Below are 21979 nucleotides of genomic sequence, written 5' to 3' on the forward strand. Positions count from 1 at the left end.
ATAGAACTTCTTTTAATCGCATTTCAAATTTCCAGATACGATATCATTTCACACAAAGCAGCAATGTATCCCAAAGACAAATGGACCGCGAGAGGAGACGAATCTATGAAAGATCACTTCCGACAAATTACCAGGAAACAAGGTTATGTTTGGGAATCACCAGCTATGATTCATTCGTGTTTCCAGGAAGCGAAACAGAGCACGGACCGTGCCGTTTGCGTGTGCGCGGGAACGGGATTGTGATCTTTATCCTCTGGCCACAAAGAGTGAGAGGATTCAGGGGAAGAACGCGCAGGTCCTTCGCGGTCACTGCTGGTCACTTCGAGTTGAACGTAGGCGCGAGCGGGCGCGGACGGCGGACAGCGTCGTGACAGATCCGTTCGTTCGGAGCAACGTTCGTCACGAAGAGTTGACGACGAGAAACGACGGAGTCGTGAGGCAAAAGGACAGGTGTTACAGACAACAAAGTCTCGCGCCGCGTGCAAGAGACTTCGGATAATCGATCGCAAGCGTCGGGGAAGTCGGGCAACCGAGTCAACCGAGTGGCGTCGCGACGCACGGCGTGCACGCTCGGCGCTCGCCGCTTCCGTGGAACGTGTATCCGTATCGTCGGAGCCAGAGCCAGTATGGCCGTAGAACCTCAGCTGTTTTCACGTCACTGCCTACGTATCTGGTGAGTCGCCTCGACAAGAGGTTTCTTTTTTTTTTCGTCGTTCGCGCGTGCTACTCGCGCTAACTTCTCGCCTTTCTTTCTCTCTTTCTCTCTCTCTCCCACCCTCTCTCACGCAACCAGTCACGCGCGTAACGTGCGTGCGTCATGATCGCGATCGCGCGTCTTTACGAGCACCGTGCGAATGGCCTCGTAAGTATAAAACGCAACATCGCGTCGTATTGCCGCGATGGACAATCATTTATTCAAACGACTCCGTCGACGTTATCGATGGCAAGTGCACGACGTCCCGAGCGTTTTCGAAGAGCTAAAAGATCATTGTCTGTCATTCCGGGATAAAACGTCGGAAATGAATCCGCGCGAATCTCGAGATGAGTGACGAAAGCGAATCGTTCTGTTTTTTTTAATTTTAAAACATATCATACAACTTGTTTTTCAATCATCGAAATTTCTAAATTGTGGCTTCGTGCGAATTGAAAATTTTGGATAGCCAGAGATGCGTGAAACTGGGAAATTTTCTCGAAACATCATCAAACCAAAATTCCGCAATCGAAATTGTGGAAAGGCGAAGTTGGACACGGTAGTTCATATTGATTATCTCGAATCTCCCGCGTTACATTTTTCTAGAAAAAGATTTCTCCTTGTCATAATCGTCACTCATGATTTCGCAACCAGGGATGCGTTCAGGAAAATTTAGTATTATTTTATCTCTGCTCATACCTTGTTAAAAAAGAATACAATGATAGGTATAAAATCTAGGTATACCTGGGTAAAGTTTCTGAACGTAAAGTGCAAAAGAGTGGTTAATCAGTCCAAAGTTCTTGTATACTTTCTCGAATATTCCGAACTATTAGCGTTGCGTCAGGAGTTGAAACGTAAAAATTGAAATTTGTCTTAACGAGAAAAATAAATATATATTTGACGACAAGTCGGCAGATTTATCGCATATCTGTCGTGTAGAAATTTAATAGAAAATAATAATTATTTTTTTCAGTATTAAAAGCACTGATGTTCAATACTTTTAATTTAATATTTTAACCTTCAAAATAAATAATTTTCAGTATTAAATTGAATTTTTATAAAGGAAGAAAAGTGACTAAATCAAAAGTATTTATAACATTGTTTAGAAAAGAGGAAAAAAAAATTCTGTATTTTAAAATTAATTATTTATTACGACAGTATTAAATGTAAGTAATTAACTTAAAGCTAATCACAAATTGCTTGTTTCAAGTTCTCTAAAAGTAGCCTATAGTGTAGATTTTAATTTTGTTATACTATTCGATTATCTCTATTTTAATATTTATTTATAATATTTCTTTTTTTTAGAAGTATTTTAATTCGACTTGTATCACTTTTCCTGATTGAAAACCAATGCATGTTTTTTAGGACACATTTCGCACATAATTTATTAGGTGTTGGAATTAATTCGTAGCGTTTTACAAGTGATGGGAAGTACTTTCATTAATGTATTTTTTAATGCTCATGTGAAATAAATAACATTCTTTCATTAAAAACGCTACGAATTAATTCCAACACCTAATAAAATTTGAAAAATTTTGACTTGTTACTCTTCTTGAGGGAATCCGATATGTTCGGAAGAGCTATTTGCTTCTTACGCTTTATTTTTTAATAATCTTTAGAAGGCCTCGAGACGTTATAACATCTCGAAATCAATATTATATTTTGCATTCAATTATATATAAAGAGAATCATAAGTTACTTAGACATAGATGCCGCCGCAGATTATTTGTGTAGATTAAGATTTTTAGAAATATTTTAAGAAAAATGTTAATTTTTATATAGTAAATATATTTGCATTAAATTGAATTTCATTATATTTGTGGATATATATTTTGTTGAAATAAATAAATAATAAAATAAAATATATTTATATTAATTATATATGTACATATGAAAATGATTTGGAAAATGAAATTTAAATTTTATATGTTGAATATAGACGTGTTCTTCTTTTTTTTCAAAATATGCTTATCTTTCTAAGGTTAAACACATACATATATTTTTTCCTACAGCGAAATTTTTATTTTCATTTTTTATATTAAGGAAAAAACCTGCAGCCTAGATTAATTAATCACAATTTGGGATTCTTTACCTGTCGATTTGGAATGATCGATGATCAAGATAGAATGAATAAAAAAAAAGAGGGAATATTAAAAATCCGATATAAAGGATATATTATTTTTATCGGTACAAAAAGAAAATGGAATAGATTGACATTTACAAGAAAGTGAGAAAAATGATAATTTGTTTAATATTATTATGTAGTATTTTGTATCAGTTACTTTTTCGTCACATCCGTTATTTGATTGATTCATTTATTTCAATAGACAAAATCTTTATATACTAAAAAAAATAGTAAAAAAATACATTTAACGTATATAATTATACGTTAAAACATTATTATTTGCAATATATTTGTTATTTGCAAATTGATAATATTAAATTTTATTCTTATCTTTTATAATTATAAAAACGATCTTAGAATAAAAATTCGATAATGACGCTGTTCTTTGGCATAATTTTTAATCTAATTTTTCATGAAATTTTTGATGAGTTTTGAATTAGATTCTTGAAATTAAATTAATATTTTGTGTAAGCGAAACTCTGTGAGATTTAACCGAAGAATATAATATTGCAGGGACGAACACAAATAACTGAGAATTTCGAGAGGCAATCTATTAATCATAGATTTGATTAAGTTTCAATTGATTTGTCAAATGGAAATGCCGGGCGTTGAACGTATATCAAATTACGATTTATAATTTCCATTAACATAGCTATACTAATCAGCGAATTTTTTTTCTGGATTCTTTTTTCTGGATCATTATCTGAACGAATTTTATGGTTTCTCATAGATTTTTAGATACTGAACACGAATTTGCTTTCTAAGGAAGATGTTAAAAAAAGGTCAGTAAAACTATCGCATCTAAAGTAGTCAACATATACAACAAACATTACTTCTTTTACTTATATCTTTTTGAGCAAAAATTGGCTCTTTTTTTAACATCCTCCGAAAAAGAGTAGATTTTTGTCTAAAAGATAAAAAATGTTTTTTGTAGATTTTTACTCCCTGAATACGAGTGATAAAAAAAGTTATTAAAAAAGTTATATAAAAAATTCATGGCGTTTAAAGAACCCCTCGAAAATTATAAGCAGAAATATTAAAATTTGGATGAATATACATTATGTTTGTGATTAATTTTTGAAGTAAAACTCAAACGCTACGAACTTTTTAATAATTTTATCATATCCAGAAAGTCACAAAATCTACAAAAAAACAATATTTCTTTTACTTACAATATTTCTTTTACTTACTTTTTGGTCAGCAACTTTTTAACGTTCTTCTTTGCCTATCCTGTCACAATTTTGAGAAAAATGGCATCAAAGATGTCAATAATGATTTTGAAGATTTTTGTGACGTTATAACGGCATTAAATTTTTAAAAAATTTCATTAATGTCGTGAAAGTATCAATCGTATCAATTTTTAGCTTTAAAATACATTTTTTTTATTTAAGCCCGTTAAACTTAAAAAATACGTTTATATATTTCCAACTCGATCAATCTATGATTCAAACTGAGATGATACTTCAATATCTCTACCGAAGAATCTGGATGGAGAAATCGAATTTCGAATAGAAAATTTAAACTTCCAATATAGACTCTCAATAGAGAATCTATAACTATTTCCAATTTATTTGAAAATCTCGGTGACAGCAATCCGCGATCAATCTATCATGTCATTCTTATTGTACCTCGACCCGCCCGTTACAGGTCGTCATAGAGTATCACTTCGGATTGACTGAAGCGAAATGGTATGGATATAACGATTTCACTCTGTGGAATACAGAGGTGGGTGATGCACGAAGGGGATTGAAGGGTTCGAAGGTTACGACGGGCAATAAGTAACGTTCTGTTGACGTAAACGAAGTACGAGGGCTAGGGTAGGTCAGTGATCAACATTTCGAATATCGTGACTGCTAATTTGTTGAGTTCGAATAACAATTTCTAAGTTCTCGTAATGGACAAATGGAATTGTTTGTCAACTTGCTCTGCAAATAGCTCTATTTCGCTTCGTGTATAAGTAAGATATAATCTATATACTCTAATCTATAGAATCTATATAATCTATATAATCTATTCATTAACTGTCGATTTCCTCAATTAAATTTAGCTGAAGAAAAGTCTGAATTCTCTGAAGTATCAATGACTCAAGACGATGAATACCTGTATCAGTGTACATATATTAATAAAACAAGAATGAGCAATCTGTTTAGAGAATTGAAAATATTTCATATAATATCTGTTATACTGCTATTTCTTCAATTACGAATTATTGTTTTAAATTTATTGTGATTTTCTCTTAATCCTTTTTGTGGATCGGTGAAGTCATCTTCTTTTATAAACTGCTCACTCAATTTTTATGAAATTTTACCTATGAATAATTTGATAATACTTTATTCAAAACTGAGGTCAAAAATAAAAAAATTAAAATTAAAATTCAATATATGTGTGGCGGATAGAATTTTAAAAAAATTATTTAATCATCATAAGATTTTTTAGGGAGTTTTTTTATTGTAAAGTAACAGTTTCCAATTTTATTTTATTTGAAACTTGTTAGTGCTAATTTCCAAATTGACTTTTTTAATTAAATTCTGATCACGAACCCTCCTTTGTGGAGATTACTATCGTTTTGAAATTTAATATTTTCTGGCTATATTCCAAACTCGAAAAATATCAAAAATCTTCCAAAATTGAATTTCATGCTAATCAGATTTTATGAAATTTAAATTCTGAGAACAGAATCGATTTCAGAGGTCTCAAAAACCTTTAGAAAACAAAATTTTCCATAACTTTATAATATTTCCATAAATATCGGAGAAAACTGGTCTTCAAAGGATTAGTAGAAATATAAATCAGTACCAATATAAATCAGAAATAAAAACGAACTTTGAACCGTACGCCCTTAATCATGAATATATAATTAATAAAGATATGTTCTGCATATTTCAAATCAATTTTTAACGAAGTACTAGGAGAAAGGCAATTTTTCATAAGACTTATTTGATGCGCTATTAAAAATTTGAAAAAATTGTGAAGATAGATAACATCTAATGTGTTATTTGTTTAGAATTCAAAATTATTTCAAATTAGACGCTTGTCGAAATTGATTACTTCATTTTATAAACATTCTCTGTTATAGAATATTGGTTCAATTAACTCGCTTAAACAACTAAAAAAGTTATTCCCTTCGAAAATCGTTACATATACACAATAATATATGTGTAGATTGTACGTAATATACGTAAATATATACGTGTGCGAAGTTGTTAATGCTCTAACATAAATTTATGTACGTATCGAAGCGTATATCCAATATGTGCTTCGATAAACGACTAAATTCATGTGTTAAGATATTAACGATCTCGCGTGTATGTACAATATGCATGTATGTACAATATGTACATGTATTGACATTTTTAGCTAGGGCGAATTGAAATGAACGGATCGATAAGAACTCAATTTTGTAAAGTCACATATCTCCAGAAAGACTCGTTATTTTATTCTATAAATAAATTTTATTTAATTAAAAAATTAGGTCTTGTGGATAAAGATTTTTGGATGTAGACACGAATAATAAAACGTGATTCTTCATGATTTTTTCATGAACCCGGAGAATTAGATGTCGTGCCTAATAAAAATTTTCCTCTAAATTGGTCAAGGAATCCGCAGAAGGAAAGGAAGCAGAAAAGCAGCTGACTCATTCGTACATGATAATATCGTCATTCTCATTCAATAGCTTCGTTTTACGGCGGTAAACGTGTGCTAACAAGGAGACCCGCCTCGTTGAATCTTCTATAACCCGAAATTTTATTCTCGGAAGGCATATTCTGGCGACGCAACGACGCCGAGCGTCGGCGTCGCTTCCTCGCGCGCACGAACGTGTTACGTATAAAGTAATTCCACCCCGAGGGGAGAGGAGAGGGATGGCGGCGCGTCGGTGTCAAATGGCTGCGCGCGAAAAAGGGATGATTTTTGTATAGTTAATCGACGTCGACATCGAAGAAAATGGGCATTAAGACCTTCCTAATACATGTGTACGCCTGTATATGTGCATGCGCGCGCGATACCGTCGGCGATGTCGTGGGTATCTTTATTTATTGATTGCTCCGTGGAAATTGGCCGGCGCCGCCTGCGTCGCATCGGTCGATCGTCGGGTTGCAAGCTGACGTCACTCGGTCTGCCTCCGCGAGCTATTGATTTTCTCCCTCCCCCCAGACGCGACGCGATTGGTCCATAAACCGAGAAAGCGGCCAGACACGGCCCTGGACCACCACCGTGTTGTCGATCGACGCGCGCAACCCTTGTATTTTATATATGTACAGTTAGGTACATGTATATATATATATATATATATATATATATATATATATAGGATATATAATGTGTAAGGTACACGTGCGAACGTAAATGTGTGTATGTGTGTGTGTGTGTGCGCGCGTGCCCCACACGTTGATTCCAATTCAACTATCACCAGTACCATCTTCTGGTGTTACATCGATGTCGCGATGCCATCCAAGAGGCAGGAAGAACCCCCAAATGTTGTGGGGGTGCGATAAGCTGTGCTTGAAACGCGTTGAAGAAGAATGACGCGGTACAATTCGCGTTGACCCTAGCTCGAAGGTAAGCTGTCTAGCTGATAACCGATTAATCGGCCTCGCAGCGTTCCTGAGCACGACTCATCGTTCAGCCTTGGTGACCGGACTCATCGCGCACTTCGATGAACTCGCACATCGTTAACTTCCGCGCGCGCATAACGGGGAAGGGAGGGTGACCTCCAAAGAATTCCTTCATTTCACGAAATGAGATCTTCCGCGAGAATGCCGCGAGGTGACTTACGCGAAGACGTGGTTGAAATTCATAGGTGAAGTGATATCGAAGGTCCGACATACCTTTGAGTTTCATTTAACTTCGGCGAGATTGCCAAATGGCTACGTCAATTCCAACTTCACATTACTTCTCTTTCTCTATTCATGCAATGTAGATCAATAATTCTCAAATGAAACTGACCGAACTTAGTCATAGAACTCCTTTTGACGAAATTCTTGAATAGGCTAAACTCTTTCTAATATATACAACGTCACGTTCGTTTAATTTTCCTGACGATCCATCTTAGAAATTCGTTCTGATCACGATGGTACGTTTTCTTCTCGTAGAATCGTGAGAATCGCTATCGCAAATGAAGAATTATGATATAATAACGAATTGAAACTTTATAATCTGGTATGAGAGCTGGTATGGATGCTTCAGACAGCTTTAATTTTTTAGGCCGGTATAATTGATCCCTTTAGAACGGATCATAATTATATAAAATGTGCCGGATGAGAATACTTTTCTTGTGTATGATGTATGAGAATAGGTCGAAAAGTTGTCCGTCTAACAAAGAAAACACATGATTTTTGACAAAACGATTTTTTTTTTTTACATAATCCTCTCAATATATTTATTTCAACGATTCTAACTTTTTTATACCGTCTACATAATACAATTTCATTATAAGCCTTCAAAGTAAGCGTTAGTTTCATAAATTACTTCAGTATTTGAGTCAAATCTTTTTCCTACGAGCCATTGGTTGCGTTCTGTAGAGAAAACTAATCAATGAGCGTTCAATGATTTTTTAATATGATTGGTTCTTACTTTTAATATTTCGTCGAATCTAACAAGGAACTTGTTACAACTGTCGGAATTCGATTCCTTGAAATATGTTGTTAAATACAAAATTCTAAGAGATATATCTTTATCCAATCGGTCCTTATTTGTTGGTCCAATTTAAGATTTAAAAGGAAACAGTCCTTCAAAATTAATATTTATATCTCATTCGAATCAATTATCTATGATAGTGAAATATATAAAAAAATGTTTTAGACAAAATTTTTATAATTTTTATATACTTAATAACTACATATTTAAATTTTTCAAAAATATAATATAATATTTAAAAAATACTTCATCGCCATTAAGTTTTAAAGAGTTGTTTCACTCCTTAAATCTCAAATTGAACTGGTATAAAAAAATACATATCTTTAGATTTTTGTGTGGTTTGACAACACAAGAAAAATCCATTCAGTTCCAAACAGTTGTGACAAATAAGTGTAGGAATCAATCATATTAAAGAATCACTAAGCGCTCATTGATCAACTTTTTCGGCTGAACGCAGCCATGTTTCTTCATATTTGGAAGGAAAGAAATTCATCAATGTGATAAGATCCGTAAAAAATTCAGTTATTCGAACACATCCAAATCCTTAGAAATGTTCATTTAAATGCGTTTTTAATTGACTATTAAGCGGCGTCTGCAATGAAATTTTAAGTTTTGAACCTTAAACCGTACGAAATTGTCCAATCACAGAATCTGAAGAGAATAATCGACTATGATTGATCAATTTTTGACGATTTAAGATCCCACGACCGTTTACGACTCTTATTGTAGACTCCATTCCTGAAAATAAGAATCGGAGCGTAAGTCAAATGTAATGGGAGAGTAATAGAAGAGTAAACGAAGCTTCTACGAGGCGAAAATTGAAACAACAGAACGTAAAAGAAGTATAAACGTCCCTTTTACGTTTCGTTGTTTCAATTTTTGCCTCCTAAAAGCTTCGTTTACACTTCTATTACTGTCCCATTACATTCGACTTACTTTTTTTATCAGGAGCATTACTCGTCGATCAACAATCTCGTCATTCAACATAGTACAAGTATTATGGATTTTTTCAATGACTTCGTCAATCGTAGCGGTTTTTGGATGATCTGTACATTCACCATCATTTATGGACATACGACCACGTTAAAAATTCAACGGTCTATTTTTTAATACAGTTGAAAACATTGATGAAGAAAACATTGGCTGTCTCAAAGTTGAATCAAGCTCGTTTTTTATTTCTGCGTTAAATCTTTTAAAATGAAATATTTTATCACTGTGTGATATTCGACTTTTTATTCATTAAAAAAATCCATTAAGAAAAACCAAAAGTTGGTTGCTTTACGTAATTGAAATAAGGAAACTTACGTAATTGAAATAATGAATGCATCTGTCTGAAGTTTTGACAGTAGCCTTCTGCAGGATAAAAATTATCTAAAATTATAACAGTTTAATACTTTTAGCGTCATCTCTGTGTCAAATCGAGAACTTTTCGAACTACCCTCGTATATGAGTCATCACTTCTCTACGCAGCTTCATCAGAGGGTGAGAGTGGCCGTAAGGATCGCTTCTCCACCCTTCCACCTTCAATAAATGACGCGTCAATGCGAAGGTCGTTTAAAGATTTTCTCCTGGAATGTAACAGCCGATTTGCATGCACCGTTTTAAGATCTTCCAGAGATTTTTGATATGCAAAACATCCAGATGATAATCATTGAAAATAATTCTCACGCGAAATTTTCATGCTGTGCAGTCTCCAAGATCGAATCTCTAATTGTCGAGATTAATGAGATAAATTTCGATGATTAAATCTTCAGATAGTAAGGATTATTATACGATTCTGTATGCGATAATCAAATCAATCACTGACTTTTTTACAAAGACCCATATTTAAAACGCTTCACTATATCTACGTTTAATACCTTCTAAAGGCATACAATGCAGACGCCGTTGTAAAAGCTAGAAGATAATAATAACCAATGTCTCTTGCATGCAAAGACGAGTGCAACTTCACGTGACAACACGGGAAAATTGTTTTGCATTGTGCGATATGAAACCAGAGAACAACGTGATGCAGAAACATGCGTCTAATGCTCATTTCAATGTAGATTAACTTTGATCTTGGTTTCATTTATTTTTTATCTTTTTCTATGTTGTGAGAATTAGAAAAAGATAAGGAATAAATTACAAGTTAATCTATATTGGTAAAAATAAACATAATATATAAAGATGTTCGAAATATTATTGTCTCGTGTGACAATATTTCAGAGTGTTTCATCTTTCTAGTGAACTTTCCGAATCATTTGGAATAATTCATGAGAAATTACAAGTTGTCGCGATATTTTCAAAATTTTCGACGTTCACACGAAGTTGCTCATAAATTATATTTTCTGCCAAAATTGGTTCACCGATATTAATTAAGAAAATTAAGATACGACTGAAATTGATTTAATCAATTAGAAATCAATTAGATAAAGAAATTATAAGATAATTGTTGGAAACAGACATTTTTTTATGTATCCTTTAGGATATATTGAAGACATCTTAAATATTTTCTTATGTGACAATATTTTGCGAAAGTAGATTTCATCTTTTTAGCGTTTTTCGAATTTTCTGGACCACTTGAAACAGTTTATAAAAAATTACGAACTTTGATACGATATTTGTGGAATTTTCGACACACACACACACACACACACACACACACACACACACACAATAGCTTATTAGGTATATTCTCTATCGAAATTACTTCACCAATATTAATTAAGAAAACTAAAATATGACTACAATTAGTTAAAATATTTTTACGATCTAAAAAGTTAAGCGGCTCTTTTATAATTAAATTTATTTAATTATTTCAAAGTTGTTTATAAATCAGACTTATTTAATCTTTTCATTGTTTTTTTTTTAGCTTATATATGATGTCTGTCATTCAAACCAGGTCACATAAAAATTTTATAACAGTGAATGTCAACGCATATTAAAGCTTTATTAATTATACCACATATAAAAATTAAATATAAAAACTATCGACTTTATCTCACTTAACGATATGATCATTGCAGTTTTTTAAAATGCTGATAAAAATAATCCAGAGTAGCACTTGCTTAATTTATTGACATTGTACTAAATATGCAATGTCATTATTAATGAAAAATCTATCTTTTTTTTGTTTTTTTTTTCATCTTGCATGATATTCGACTGAATTTTAAAAGTTTAATAAATAATTTCCTTCTATGTTAATTTATTATTCTACTATTATACTTCGACACGATCCGATATACATAGCCTTCTCTTTTTCGCTATTAAAGAATTAATGTCGTAAATCTAATGGAGTCTTGATCGTGCCTAAAAATTCATTAAATTTATTTGCATCAATGTCTCGTATAATCCCATTATCAAAATTTATTTATGTAGCGTATCATTCTAATAAAATCAGCTGAAAGTTTGAATGACTTTTCATTATTACGTACATACATACAAGAAGCTAGGGAGAGACGCTATATCTCTCTGAGATATCTTCTATTCATTGGCATGAACTAGATAAACGTGCGCCTGTGAGACATTAAATCTCTTTTCCTTGCTTCCACATATGTATGTATACATGAACACGAAAGTATAAATTTGCTATAAAACAAAAGGGTAAACAAAGCCTCGGTGAATTGCATCGCAATGAATGCTACATCAAAATTGACAAACTTAAATTTGTGCCACCTACTCTTTAATTAGCTTGCTTCTATTTTTTGCTTTTAACCGGAGTCGGTTCACTTTGTAAAAGATATTGGCGTCCGCCTACACGACCTTTGTATTTCGTACCTCAAGTCATTCAGCGCGAAAATCATGAGCTCGCAGTTGCGCGTGACAGAACAAACATTACAACCCCTTAGAAGCCGCCTACAAGGCGCTCGCGCGCGTGGCACCCACCCCCTCCCCCTGGCGGTTAAAATGTGGCACGGTAACCTGAGACATAGGGTGCGACTGGGGATGCTTTAATTTAATAGGGTACAGGATATTTTTATTCATTTGCGAATATTAAATACGGACAATAAAAAACTTTATGGAGAGTGAAAATGTTCTAGTGGATTATGCAAATTCCATGAAAATATAAAGAGAGATGACGTAGTCTACACATGTGGACTATTTTTATCTTATTTTTTCCAAAATATATGGAAAGTCTAGGAATACTGATAACTTACAATAATTAATTGAGGAAAAAGTGAGTTAAGGGATTAAGAAAGAAATTAGAAGAAATTAGATTGTTAAACATTTTACAATTTCTAAATAGATAACTATATAAAAAAAATAAATAAAATAAATAGTATTTTATTTAATTTCAACTTAAAATACGAAAAATTATATAAAATCCTTCAATTCAGTGTTATAATTTTATCAGATAAATGTCGCCGCGCTTGAAAAACGGAACGGATGCGTATTAATTATTCTTATTGATCGATTACATTAGAAATTTCAGGCATTTCGATCGTCGGAAGAAATAATTTTTCTTAGAAGGAAGTATCGATATCCGTGTTCGGTTCGATAGCGAAAGGGTAGGAAGATAGCAGTACCCTACTAAACTTAAACATCCCTACCCTAGACGCACACGACTTCGCGTCCCCGACGACGACGACGACGACGACGATGGACGACGGACGAGGTAGCACGCAGGCGCCCGCGGTGTAACATCGTCAGCACTCGCTACGACTACGGGGTGGTGTTGCAACGGGGGTGGCGAAGCCGAACGTCTGCTCAGCGGACGATAGACAGCAGGTAGTGCAGGGTGGCTCGTAACTCGTATGCGTGAGCGCGAGTATACACGCGCTATAATGTCCGCCTACGTGGCTGCCGAGGTTCTCGCGGGTCGCGGATCGTTCAGCGGATGGCCGACGTAGTGACGTAGAGTGAAGTGGAGAACGCCGTTGTACCGCGAGGAGCGTCGTCGCGAGTGTCGTCTGCGAATCTCTTCTTCTCGTCTCGTCATTCGTATATTATTTTTTTTTTCTTCACGCGAAAGGGAAAGGATCTTGGATCGCGATCAAGACATCCTCGGTCTTTTCTTGGCACTCCCGCTTGACTGCCCTCCTTCGGCGTTCTCTTTCCGCCGAGAAGAGGTAAGCCCGATGTCCGTACGACGTCGTATCCTCCGAGCGTGAAGACGATCGATCGTAAAAATCCACATATACACACCGTGCCCGCCGTTCCCCGCCTCCCTTCCGGACCTTCCTCCGGCGAACTACACTCGGATACGCTGTCGTATCGATCACGCTGCTGCCGTGATGGATGTTTTGCACGTCGATTACAGGAACGGCCTTGTCACAGAAGGGACGTTTCTTCCGGAAATCTGATCGTTGATCATCCCTTCGATTTCCTCAAAGCTATCATCGCGGTCTTTTAGATGATCCGCGTGTTTTTTAACATCCTCGAGAAATGACAGGTTTTGCCAGATGCTAGAGTTCGAAGCTCCTTCGATTCTTATTTTAATATTCTTAATATACTATCTGTCCAGCAAATTTTGTACGTCTATTATTACATACATTTCACAATACAATTTTTATAAACATATACATAATGATAAAATATATATAATATAATGATAAAATATTGCGCAATATATATAAATAATTAATGAAAATAAAAATTATTATTGTATAGCACACTTTTTACTTTACATTGTTGTGTAGCCATTTAAAATCCTTTTAGATGTTTATTTTTAATAAATATTTAAAAATTTGGATAGCCTTAGTCATCAGTGATCTATCATGTCAATGTTGACATTTGTAAAATTCATTACGCTAATGTTTAATGTGAGAAAAATGCGTTATATATTTAATGAATTATCAATACATATTACATTTTCGTTTTCTGTCAGTAGCGAGTAACTGAGATATTTATTTCAAGGAGAAATTTTCTCCTCTTATCTCATTATCCTTCCTTATTCTTCCGTTATTTCGTTTCCTGCTATCCTTTTCTCTTCTAATTATCCTGTTCTTCCATTATCTGGTTAAGCATTATTCATTTATAATCATCTTCTCATAATTTATAAATAATCAGATCTCAGTTTAAATCGAAACTTCTTAAATATAATAGTAATAAATAGCTTATCGAGAAGCAAATACAATTCTCTTTTTTGTTAGAAGAAATATAAATAAAGGTAAGTTTAATTAGATGGTCCCTCCCTGAATCGCGTTAGTACCGCATATTGAGAAGCTTCTCTCGTCTTGTTAGCATCGGTCGGATTCGATTATGCATTCATGCGAATTTTTACGTAAGATGTCACAACTCCTGATAACTAATTTACACACGTAAGTTACGCAATTGCTATGCCTTCAGGTTCAATCCTTTTGAAATTTCAACGGGAGTATTGACAACTAGTTGTCATCCATCAACTTGCAGACAGTTAATATATTCTTTCAAATATCACATGAAAAATAAAATGAATAAATTTAATAAATCTAAAAATGAAATAATTTTAAATGGACAAATTTAAATAACATCGGAAAATTAAACAATTTTAAATGATTAAATTTAAATAATACATCGAAAAAAGGAATATGTTTTTTTGTACTTTAACAATATTAACTTACACTTGTATGTATTTAATAATAGATACGTATGCATTAATACTGACGTATTTTTGTATATAATATTTTTTTTGTATATAATATTAATACGTTGTATTTTTTTTTAATTATCGACCTACACGCACAATTTTCTGAGCAATGCATGAATGCATTATCTCACATACTCCTCGCATCGACATATAATGACGTCAATATACCTTCGTAATATATGACATCCATCATTTGTATTAACAATATTGATTTGTGAATATTTATAGAAAATTAAACGAGTTTGATTCTCGTTAAGTTTTTTTCTAACATAATTTGATATCGTGAGATTTGATCGGCTACTAATCGAATATTTGGAAAATTAATTTTAGATTTTTTTTTCGTTCATTCTTTCCTGCAAACACTCGCCGATTAACTAAAATAAATATTTCGTCTCTCGCATTAATATGACACGTCTTCAGTTTCCTACAAATATAGATCGGTCACAGTACTAATTAATTATTCTCCCTTATCCGATAATTCACGTATTTCTGGACGGATCAATGGCCCGCACAAGTCTCCTACGATGCTTGTAAATATATAAAATGTCGTTATCACATTCGACCGGCCAATAATTACGTGAATTCGAACGTTGAAATTTCTTTTATGCCTAACGAGACACTAGACAACATATTTGCATAAATTTAAATCTTGTAAAACGCAATTTAAATTTAACAAAAGTACGGATCAATCTTATATGATCATTAAGAATGAGTCTACTGTAAAGTGATCTATTTAGTTTCAGTGATTTAGGTCAACGATTAACGATCCCTACGTAAAAAATATATTTCGCATACGATAAAAAAATAAATAATGTATTTTAATAAATATCTAATATAAACACGTAATAAAAACATATTTGTGAATTTTATACAATATTTAATAAGTCTGATATAAAGTGATCCGTCCGATTTCAGTAGTGTAGATCAATGATTAACGATCCCTACATGAAAAATTTTATACTTAAAAAAAAATATACTACGGCATTTTAAATGTAATAAAAAACACTACATATAAATCTTACATAATCCTTAAAAACAAGTTTGATATAACAAATCTGATATAACAAGTCTGATGTAACAAATCTATCTAGTTTCAGTGGTTTATATCAACAATTAACGATTTCCGTATCTGAAAGATATTTCGCACACAAAAAAATATACCGTATATTTTGAATTTAATAAAAAGACACGTGAATCTTATGTGATCTTTAAGAATAAATCAAAATTCTGTTGTAAATGAGCTATCTAGTTTTAGTAGTTTAGGTCAATAATTTCTACTTGTCAAATATTATATTTACGAAAAAAATCAGCATTCAAATTTAATGAAAAGACATAGAACTTATATGTCATGTAAGAATAAATTGTAAAGTGATTTATCTAATTTTAGTAGTTTAAGTCAACGATTAACTGCCCCTACATGAAAAAATATATATTTTTAATTTAATAAAAAAACATGTGAATCTTACGATCCTTAAGAATAAGTCTGTTGTAAAGTGATCTGTTTGATTTCAGTGGTTTAAGTCAACAATTAAAGACGTGAAAAATATTCCACGCGCGAATATATTGTGCAAACTGCGCGTTTTTTTTTTACTCTTTCTTATTCACCTCCATGGAAAAGTATTATCGGAATAATATATTAATAACTGAGATATATTCTTAGATATGAAGACTACAGAGTAGTTTCGTAGCAGGTTTTTTGTCGCGTACTCGCAATAAACGATATTAAACGTAAAATTAATTAATTCTACAGTGACACAATTAACGAGACGTTATTTTGTTATAGAGAGACGAGTGAGAGAGGAAGTTATCACCAGCACCGCCGCCGACTTGATCCGACGTTAAATTAAAAAGAGAAGAAAAAAACAGGAAAAATGTCGTCGGTTAAGGTGGCGGTGAGGGTACGGCCCTTCAACTATCGCGAAGTCAGTCGTCAGGCACAATGTATCATAGAAATGACGGGGAGTACTACTTGTAAGTACTACTTCTAACATGCAGCTTAAATCGAGCAATTTATGAAATAATTATCAGTTTATCGTATACACATTTGATTCGTTACTTTTTCTTTTGCAGCCATAGTGAATCCGAAAGCTACACCAGGAAGCAAAGAAGCGATCAAGAGCTTCAATTATGACTATTCCTACTTTTCTATGGACGTAAGTATTTTAATATAGTTTTTTTTCATATAGTACTTATAGTAGTTATAGTAGTTGACGTGATATCCTTATGTTTAATTTGGATAAAATTTAATTTTTAAATTTTTAAAATTATTACAGCCAAATGATGAGAATTACTCGTCTCAGCTCATGGTTTATAAGGATATCGGTGAAGAAATGTTGGAACATGCTTTTGAAGGTAAATATTAATTAACAATAAGACATTTTTTCTAACTATTTGTTTAAAAAATCGTTTAAAGAAATAATTAAGACAATATTGTATTTTAAATGATGTAAATGAATTAATAATTTTTGTATGAAAAATAATTGTAAATAATCACATGTTATTAATGTTAAATTAAATTTATTAATCATATGTTATTAATTATTTTAGTTCTTAGATAAATTTGTAAAGATCATTGTCTTTCGAAGCAAAATTTATATTTTACTAATAAACAAGACATAATTCTCTTTATTTTTTTTTGCGATGCAGGCTATAACGTTTGCATTTTTGCATACGGTCAAACTGGCGCCGGTAAATCTTACACCATGATGGGTAAGCAAGAAGAAGGGCAGGAAGGAATAATACCACAGATTTGCAAGGATCTGTTTAGGAAAATCAGTTACACATCTAATGAGCGATTGAAGTACTCAGTAGAAGTGAGTTATATGGAAATCTATTGCGAAAGGGTGCGCGATTTGTTAAATCCGAAAAATAGGGGAAATCTTCGAGTAAGGGAACACCCTCTTTACGGACCTTATGTTGAAGATCTTTCCAAGTTAGCAGTATTATCATATGAAGACATTCACGATCTCATAGACGAAGGTAACAAGGCCAGGTTGGTTTCATGCTCAGTAACTGAAATTTTACAAAAATTATTTTTATAGCATTGTACACAATACGTTATTGAAAATATATTCTAGGACTGTCGCAGCAACCAATATGAATGAAACATCTAGTAGATCACACGCAGTTTTCACGATATTCTTTACACAACAACAACAGGATAGTACCACTGGTTTGATGACGGAAAAAGTTAGCAAAATATCATTGGTCGATTTAGCCGGATCTGAGAGAGCTGATTCAACGGGTGCGAAAGGGACACGATTAAAAGAAGGAGCTAACATTAATAAGAGTTTGACGACTCTCGGGAAGGTTATCAGTGCCCTGGCTGAAATTGTAAGTATCATACTTTGCTCAAATCTGTGTGATCTTACATTGTAATTCTTACATTGAGCATTGAATTTATCTTACATTAGGTATTATATTTCTGTCATTATTTTACTTGTTTGCTACTTTGGATTGTCAGGCGGTAAGTTCAGTTAAAACTATAATTCAAAGAATATTTAATTATAATAAATATTGCACGTTAAAATAATATATTTAATTGTAATATTTTGGATGTAATATATTTTGTGTAATATATTGAGTGCTTTCCATTTAGTGACACAAGTCGACACAAACATTCTATTTTTCTTGACATTCAGAGAGTAACAAAGATAGAAAGACACTTGTTTCGATTTATGTAGATTTGTGTTACCAAATGAAAAGCATCGATAATGATTATCAACAAATTTGCGTTTCTCTATAGGCAACGAAAAAGAAGAAGAAAGCCGATTTTATACCATATAGAGATTCCGTTTTAACATGGTTGTTGCGGGAGAATTTGGGCGGAAATTCAAAAACTGCTATGATTGCAGCAGTTAGTCCTGCCGACATCAATTACGATGAGACACTTTCAACCTTACGGTAAGATTTATTATTTACTACATATTTTTCAAACTAATTCTTGAAATTTAAATGACTTAATTAAGCGTTTAATTAATGATTAGACCTAACAGGCTTACGTTTTATTCGCAGATACGCAGACAGAGCGAAACAAATTGTCTGCAAAGCCGTGGTCAACGAAGACGCGAATGCCAGACTTATCAGAGAACTCAAAGAAGAGATACAGAAATTACGCGAACTTCTAAAGCAGGAGGGCATCGATGTACAAGAAGGTAAATTAAAAGCATTTTTAGAAAATTATTAGAAATTATAATATTAAATCGAATTAGAGGACTTTTTATTATAAAAAGCATATACAGACAAGGACAGACTATATATAGATATGCTAAATTAATAATGATCAAATATAAATCTTAAATTATAATCGTCTTAAATTCGTGAAATATGCAGAATATTGAAGTGCTATTCATCATAAATATAACTCACTTTATCTATTAGTTGATTAATATAATGATAATAATTGCATAGATTATAACAATAAATTATTCAGAGAATCACAATGCTGAATGCACGTGTTGCAAACGTGAATTCTTGGCTGCTATAAACTAATTGCAATTGCACAGCGCGCGACAGGCAATCCATTCACATAGTATTCTTCTCTTTGTTTTCCTTGCGCTCGACGTAGGGCCAGATGGCAAAGTTACATACGAAAAGAAAGAACCTAGTAAGTAAAAATGCTAACAATCCATTGTAAGCAAAAAGTGCAGCCAAGACGGGCATCTCTTGCGCCTCTTTTGTAGATATTTTGTTGTTTTATTTTGTTTATGCGCTCTTATTTCATCGCTAAGCGCATAATACTTGTTATTGATATATGTCGATTTTCTTAATTTTTGTACGTTTGCTTCGCGAATTTCTTTTTCATCACTTATTGTATGTATTTGTCTTGTTAATATCTATTGATTGCGCTTCCCTCTCTCATATATTTCATACAATTAATAACTTTTTTGACAATTCTTAAAATTTAAATGAAAATCTAAATTAATATAATTGATTATATATCTATTTATAAAAGTAAAAATGTATTTTAAAAATAAAATATTACATTTATGAAAGAGAAAATGTGACACAATGAGGATGCCAAATTAATTGAATTTATTCGAAAGTGCATATAAAAGATATCAATAGATATCAAATGGCGATTAGATCATGCTTATATTCATTAGAGCATCTCGATGCTCTGTAAAAAAGTATCTGTCCTAGACTAGTTATGTTTCTACATTTTTAGAATGAATATGTAGCAACAATATAAACTTTACAGCTTCTGAAATACTTCTCTTCATCAGCCACTGCTTTAATTATGGCTTTTGATGTTTACACGACTCACGATACCGACTCTGACGCTTGCTATTTTAAATATTACAACTGTCGTTTTCTCGATTCTTAACGGTCCTCATTTTGCAGGGGATGAAATTATTAGAACGAACAAGCGAAATGAAGAAGACACCAAGGAAACTCGACCAAGAATTTCTTCTCATACTACATCCACCATTGCCGAAGAGGCGGTTGAACAATTGCAAGCGTCTGAAAAATTAATCGCAGGTACGTATCTGTAAACGATTATTCTGATAGTCTTTTCTATTCTTATCTCATTGATAATCAATTATAAATATGTAGTTCGAAAATTGTCAAATTAACAAATGTATAGTAGGTATTCTTTTTATTTGATTCTCTATTTTTGTTTTAGAATTGAACGAAACATGGGAAGAGAAGTTAAAGCGAACCGAATCAATTCGCTTGCAACGCGAGGCAGTTTTCGCCGAAATGGGAGTCGCTGTGAAAGAGGACGGAGTCACAGTGGGCGTCTTTTCCCCTAAGAAAACACCGCACTTGGTAAATCTGAACGAGGACCCTCTCATGTCAGAATGTCTGATCTATTACATCAAGGATGGATTCACACGTATTGGTAGTGCCGAGGCACACGTACCTCAGGATATCCAGCTGTGTGGCCCACATATACTTAGGGAGCACTGCGTTTTTGAGAACCATGAAGGAATTATAACTCTTATACCGAAGAACGGAGCCTTGATTTATGTCAACGGTCGCGAAGTAACCGAGCCACTTATCCTAACGACTGGCTCACGTGTCATCTTGGGAAAAAGCCATGTTTTCCGATTTAATCATCCAGACCAAGGTATGCAATACTTGGATTTATTTATTAATGAATTATAAACATTTAGTGAAATGTATGAATAAAATATTGTATCTCTGTGTTTAATTATGCAGTACGTGAACGGATAGCGAATGGCTCCCCGACGGAAACTCCTGGCAATAACGAACCATTAGCAGACTGGAATTTCGCACAGGTCGAGCTATTAGAAAAACAGGGAATCGATTTAAAGGCTGAAATGGAAAAGAGATTACTTGTACTGGAGGAACAGTTCCGTAAAGAGAAGGAGGAAGCTGATCAATTGTTTGAAGAGCAGCGAAAGGTACATATAATACGAATACATACATGATGTCTTTTTAATACATCGTTTAATTGTGACAATTGATTTTTTTCTGTGAATAGAGCTACGAAGCACGGATAGATGCGCTACAAAGGCAGGTGGAAGAACAAAGTATGACTATGTCTATGTACAGCAGTTATACGCCAGAAGACTTCAACAACATCGAGGAAGATATTTTCGGTGAGTGTGGAGAAACGTGTCGCTTCTGAGTTTTAATATACTTTAGTATAGCTATACCTGATCGACTGGGCATCGTCTTACTGTATCTTTCACGTAACTCTTCAGACTTACAAATGTCTTTCACACCATTGAAATTATTGCATGCTATAAGGCCTTATGTTGTCGATGAGACATAGCACATTTGAAATATACTTGACACTTTGATTGCTAAGCTGATTTCATTATTAAGCTGAACTTAATAAATAATAGTATCTAAGTAAATAATAGTAACTAATAAATAATAGTATATATTTTTTAATAGTTTGTTGTTTTTTTCTTAATATAATTTATATTACAATATTAAATTAAATAAATCGAGAAGTGTTTAAACAAATAAGAGAGAATTGTATTTATATATTCACATATGAATGTTA

At 33.1% G+C, this 21979-nt stretch overlaps 1 protein-coding gene across 8 annotated transcripts in view; it reads left to right on the top strand.

The window, feature by feature from the left end:
- The first annotated feature begins 286 nt into the window (after positions 1-286).
- Positions 287-21979, top strand: part of unc-104 (kinesin family member unc-104) — a 34127-nt gene continuing 12434 nt past the window's right edge. For 6 of the 8 annotated variants that reach the window (XM_011051592.2, XM_087404625.1, XM_087404624.1 and 3 more), the window contains exons 1-13: positions 287-673; positions 16781-16968; positions 17068-17150; positions 17271-17349; positions 17644-17989; positions 18075-18330; positions 18743-18900; positions 19012-19151; positions 19565-19603; positions 20341-20478; positions 20624-21070; positions 21163-21368; positions 21449-21566. In XM_011051592.2, coding sequence (XP_011049894.1) covers positions 16869-16968; positions 17068-17150; positions 17271-17349; positions 17644-17989; positions 18075-18330; positions 18743-18900; positions 19012-19151; positions 19565-19603; positions 20341-20478; positions 20624-21070; positions 21163-21368; positions 21449-21566 — 2110 coding nt within the window. In that variant the 5' untranslated portion in view covers positions 287-673; positions 16781-16868. The remainder of the gene's footprint in view (positions 674-16780; positions 16969-17067; positions 17151-17270; positions 17350-17643; positions 17990-18074; positions 18331-18742; positions 18901-19011; positions 19152-19564; positions 19604-20340; positions 20479-20623; positions 21071-21162; positions 21369-21448; positions 21567-21979) is intronic. The other 2 variants (XM_011051603.2, XM_087404627.1) reach the window with 2 other exon arrangements.

This window comes from Acromyrmex echinatior, chromosome 3 (genome assembly GCF_024713525.1).
Source record: "Acromyrmex echinatior isolate Ae372 chromosome 3, ASM2471352v2, whole genome shotgun sequence".
Lineage (NCBI taxonomy): Eukaryota > Metazoa > Arthropoda > Insecta > Hymenoptera > Formicidae > Acromyrmex > Acromyrmex echinatior.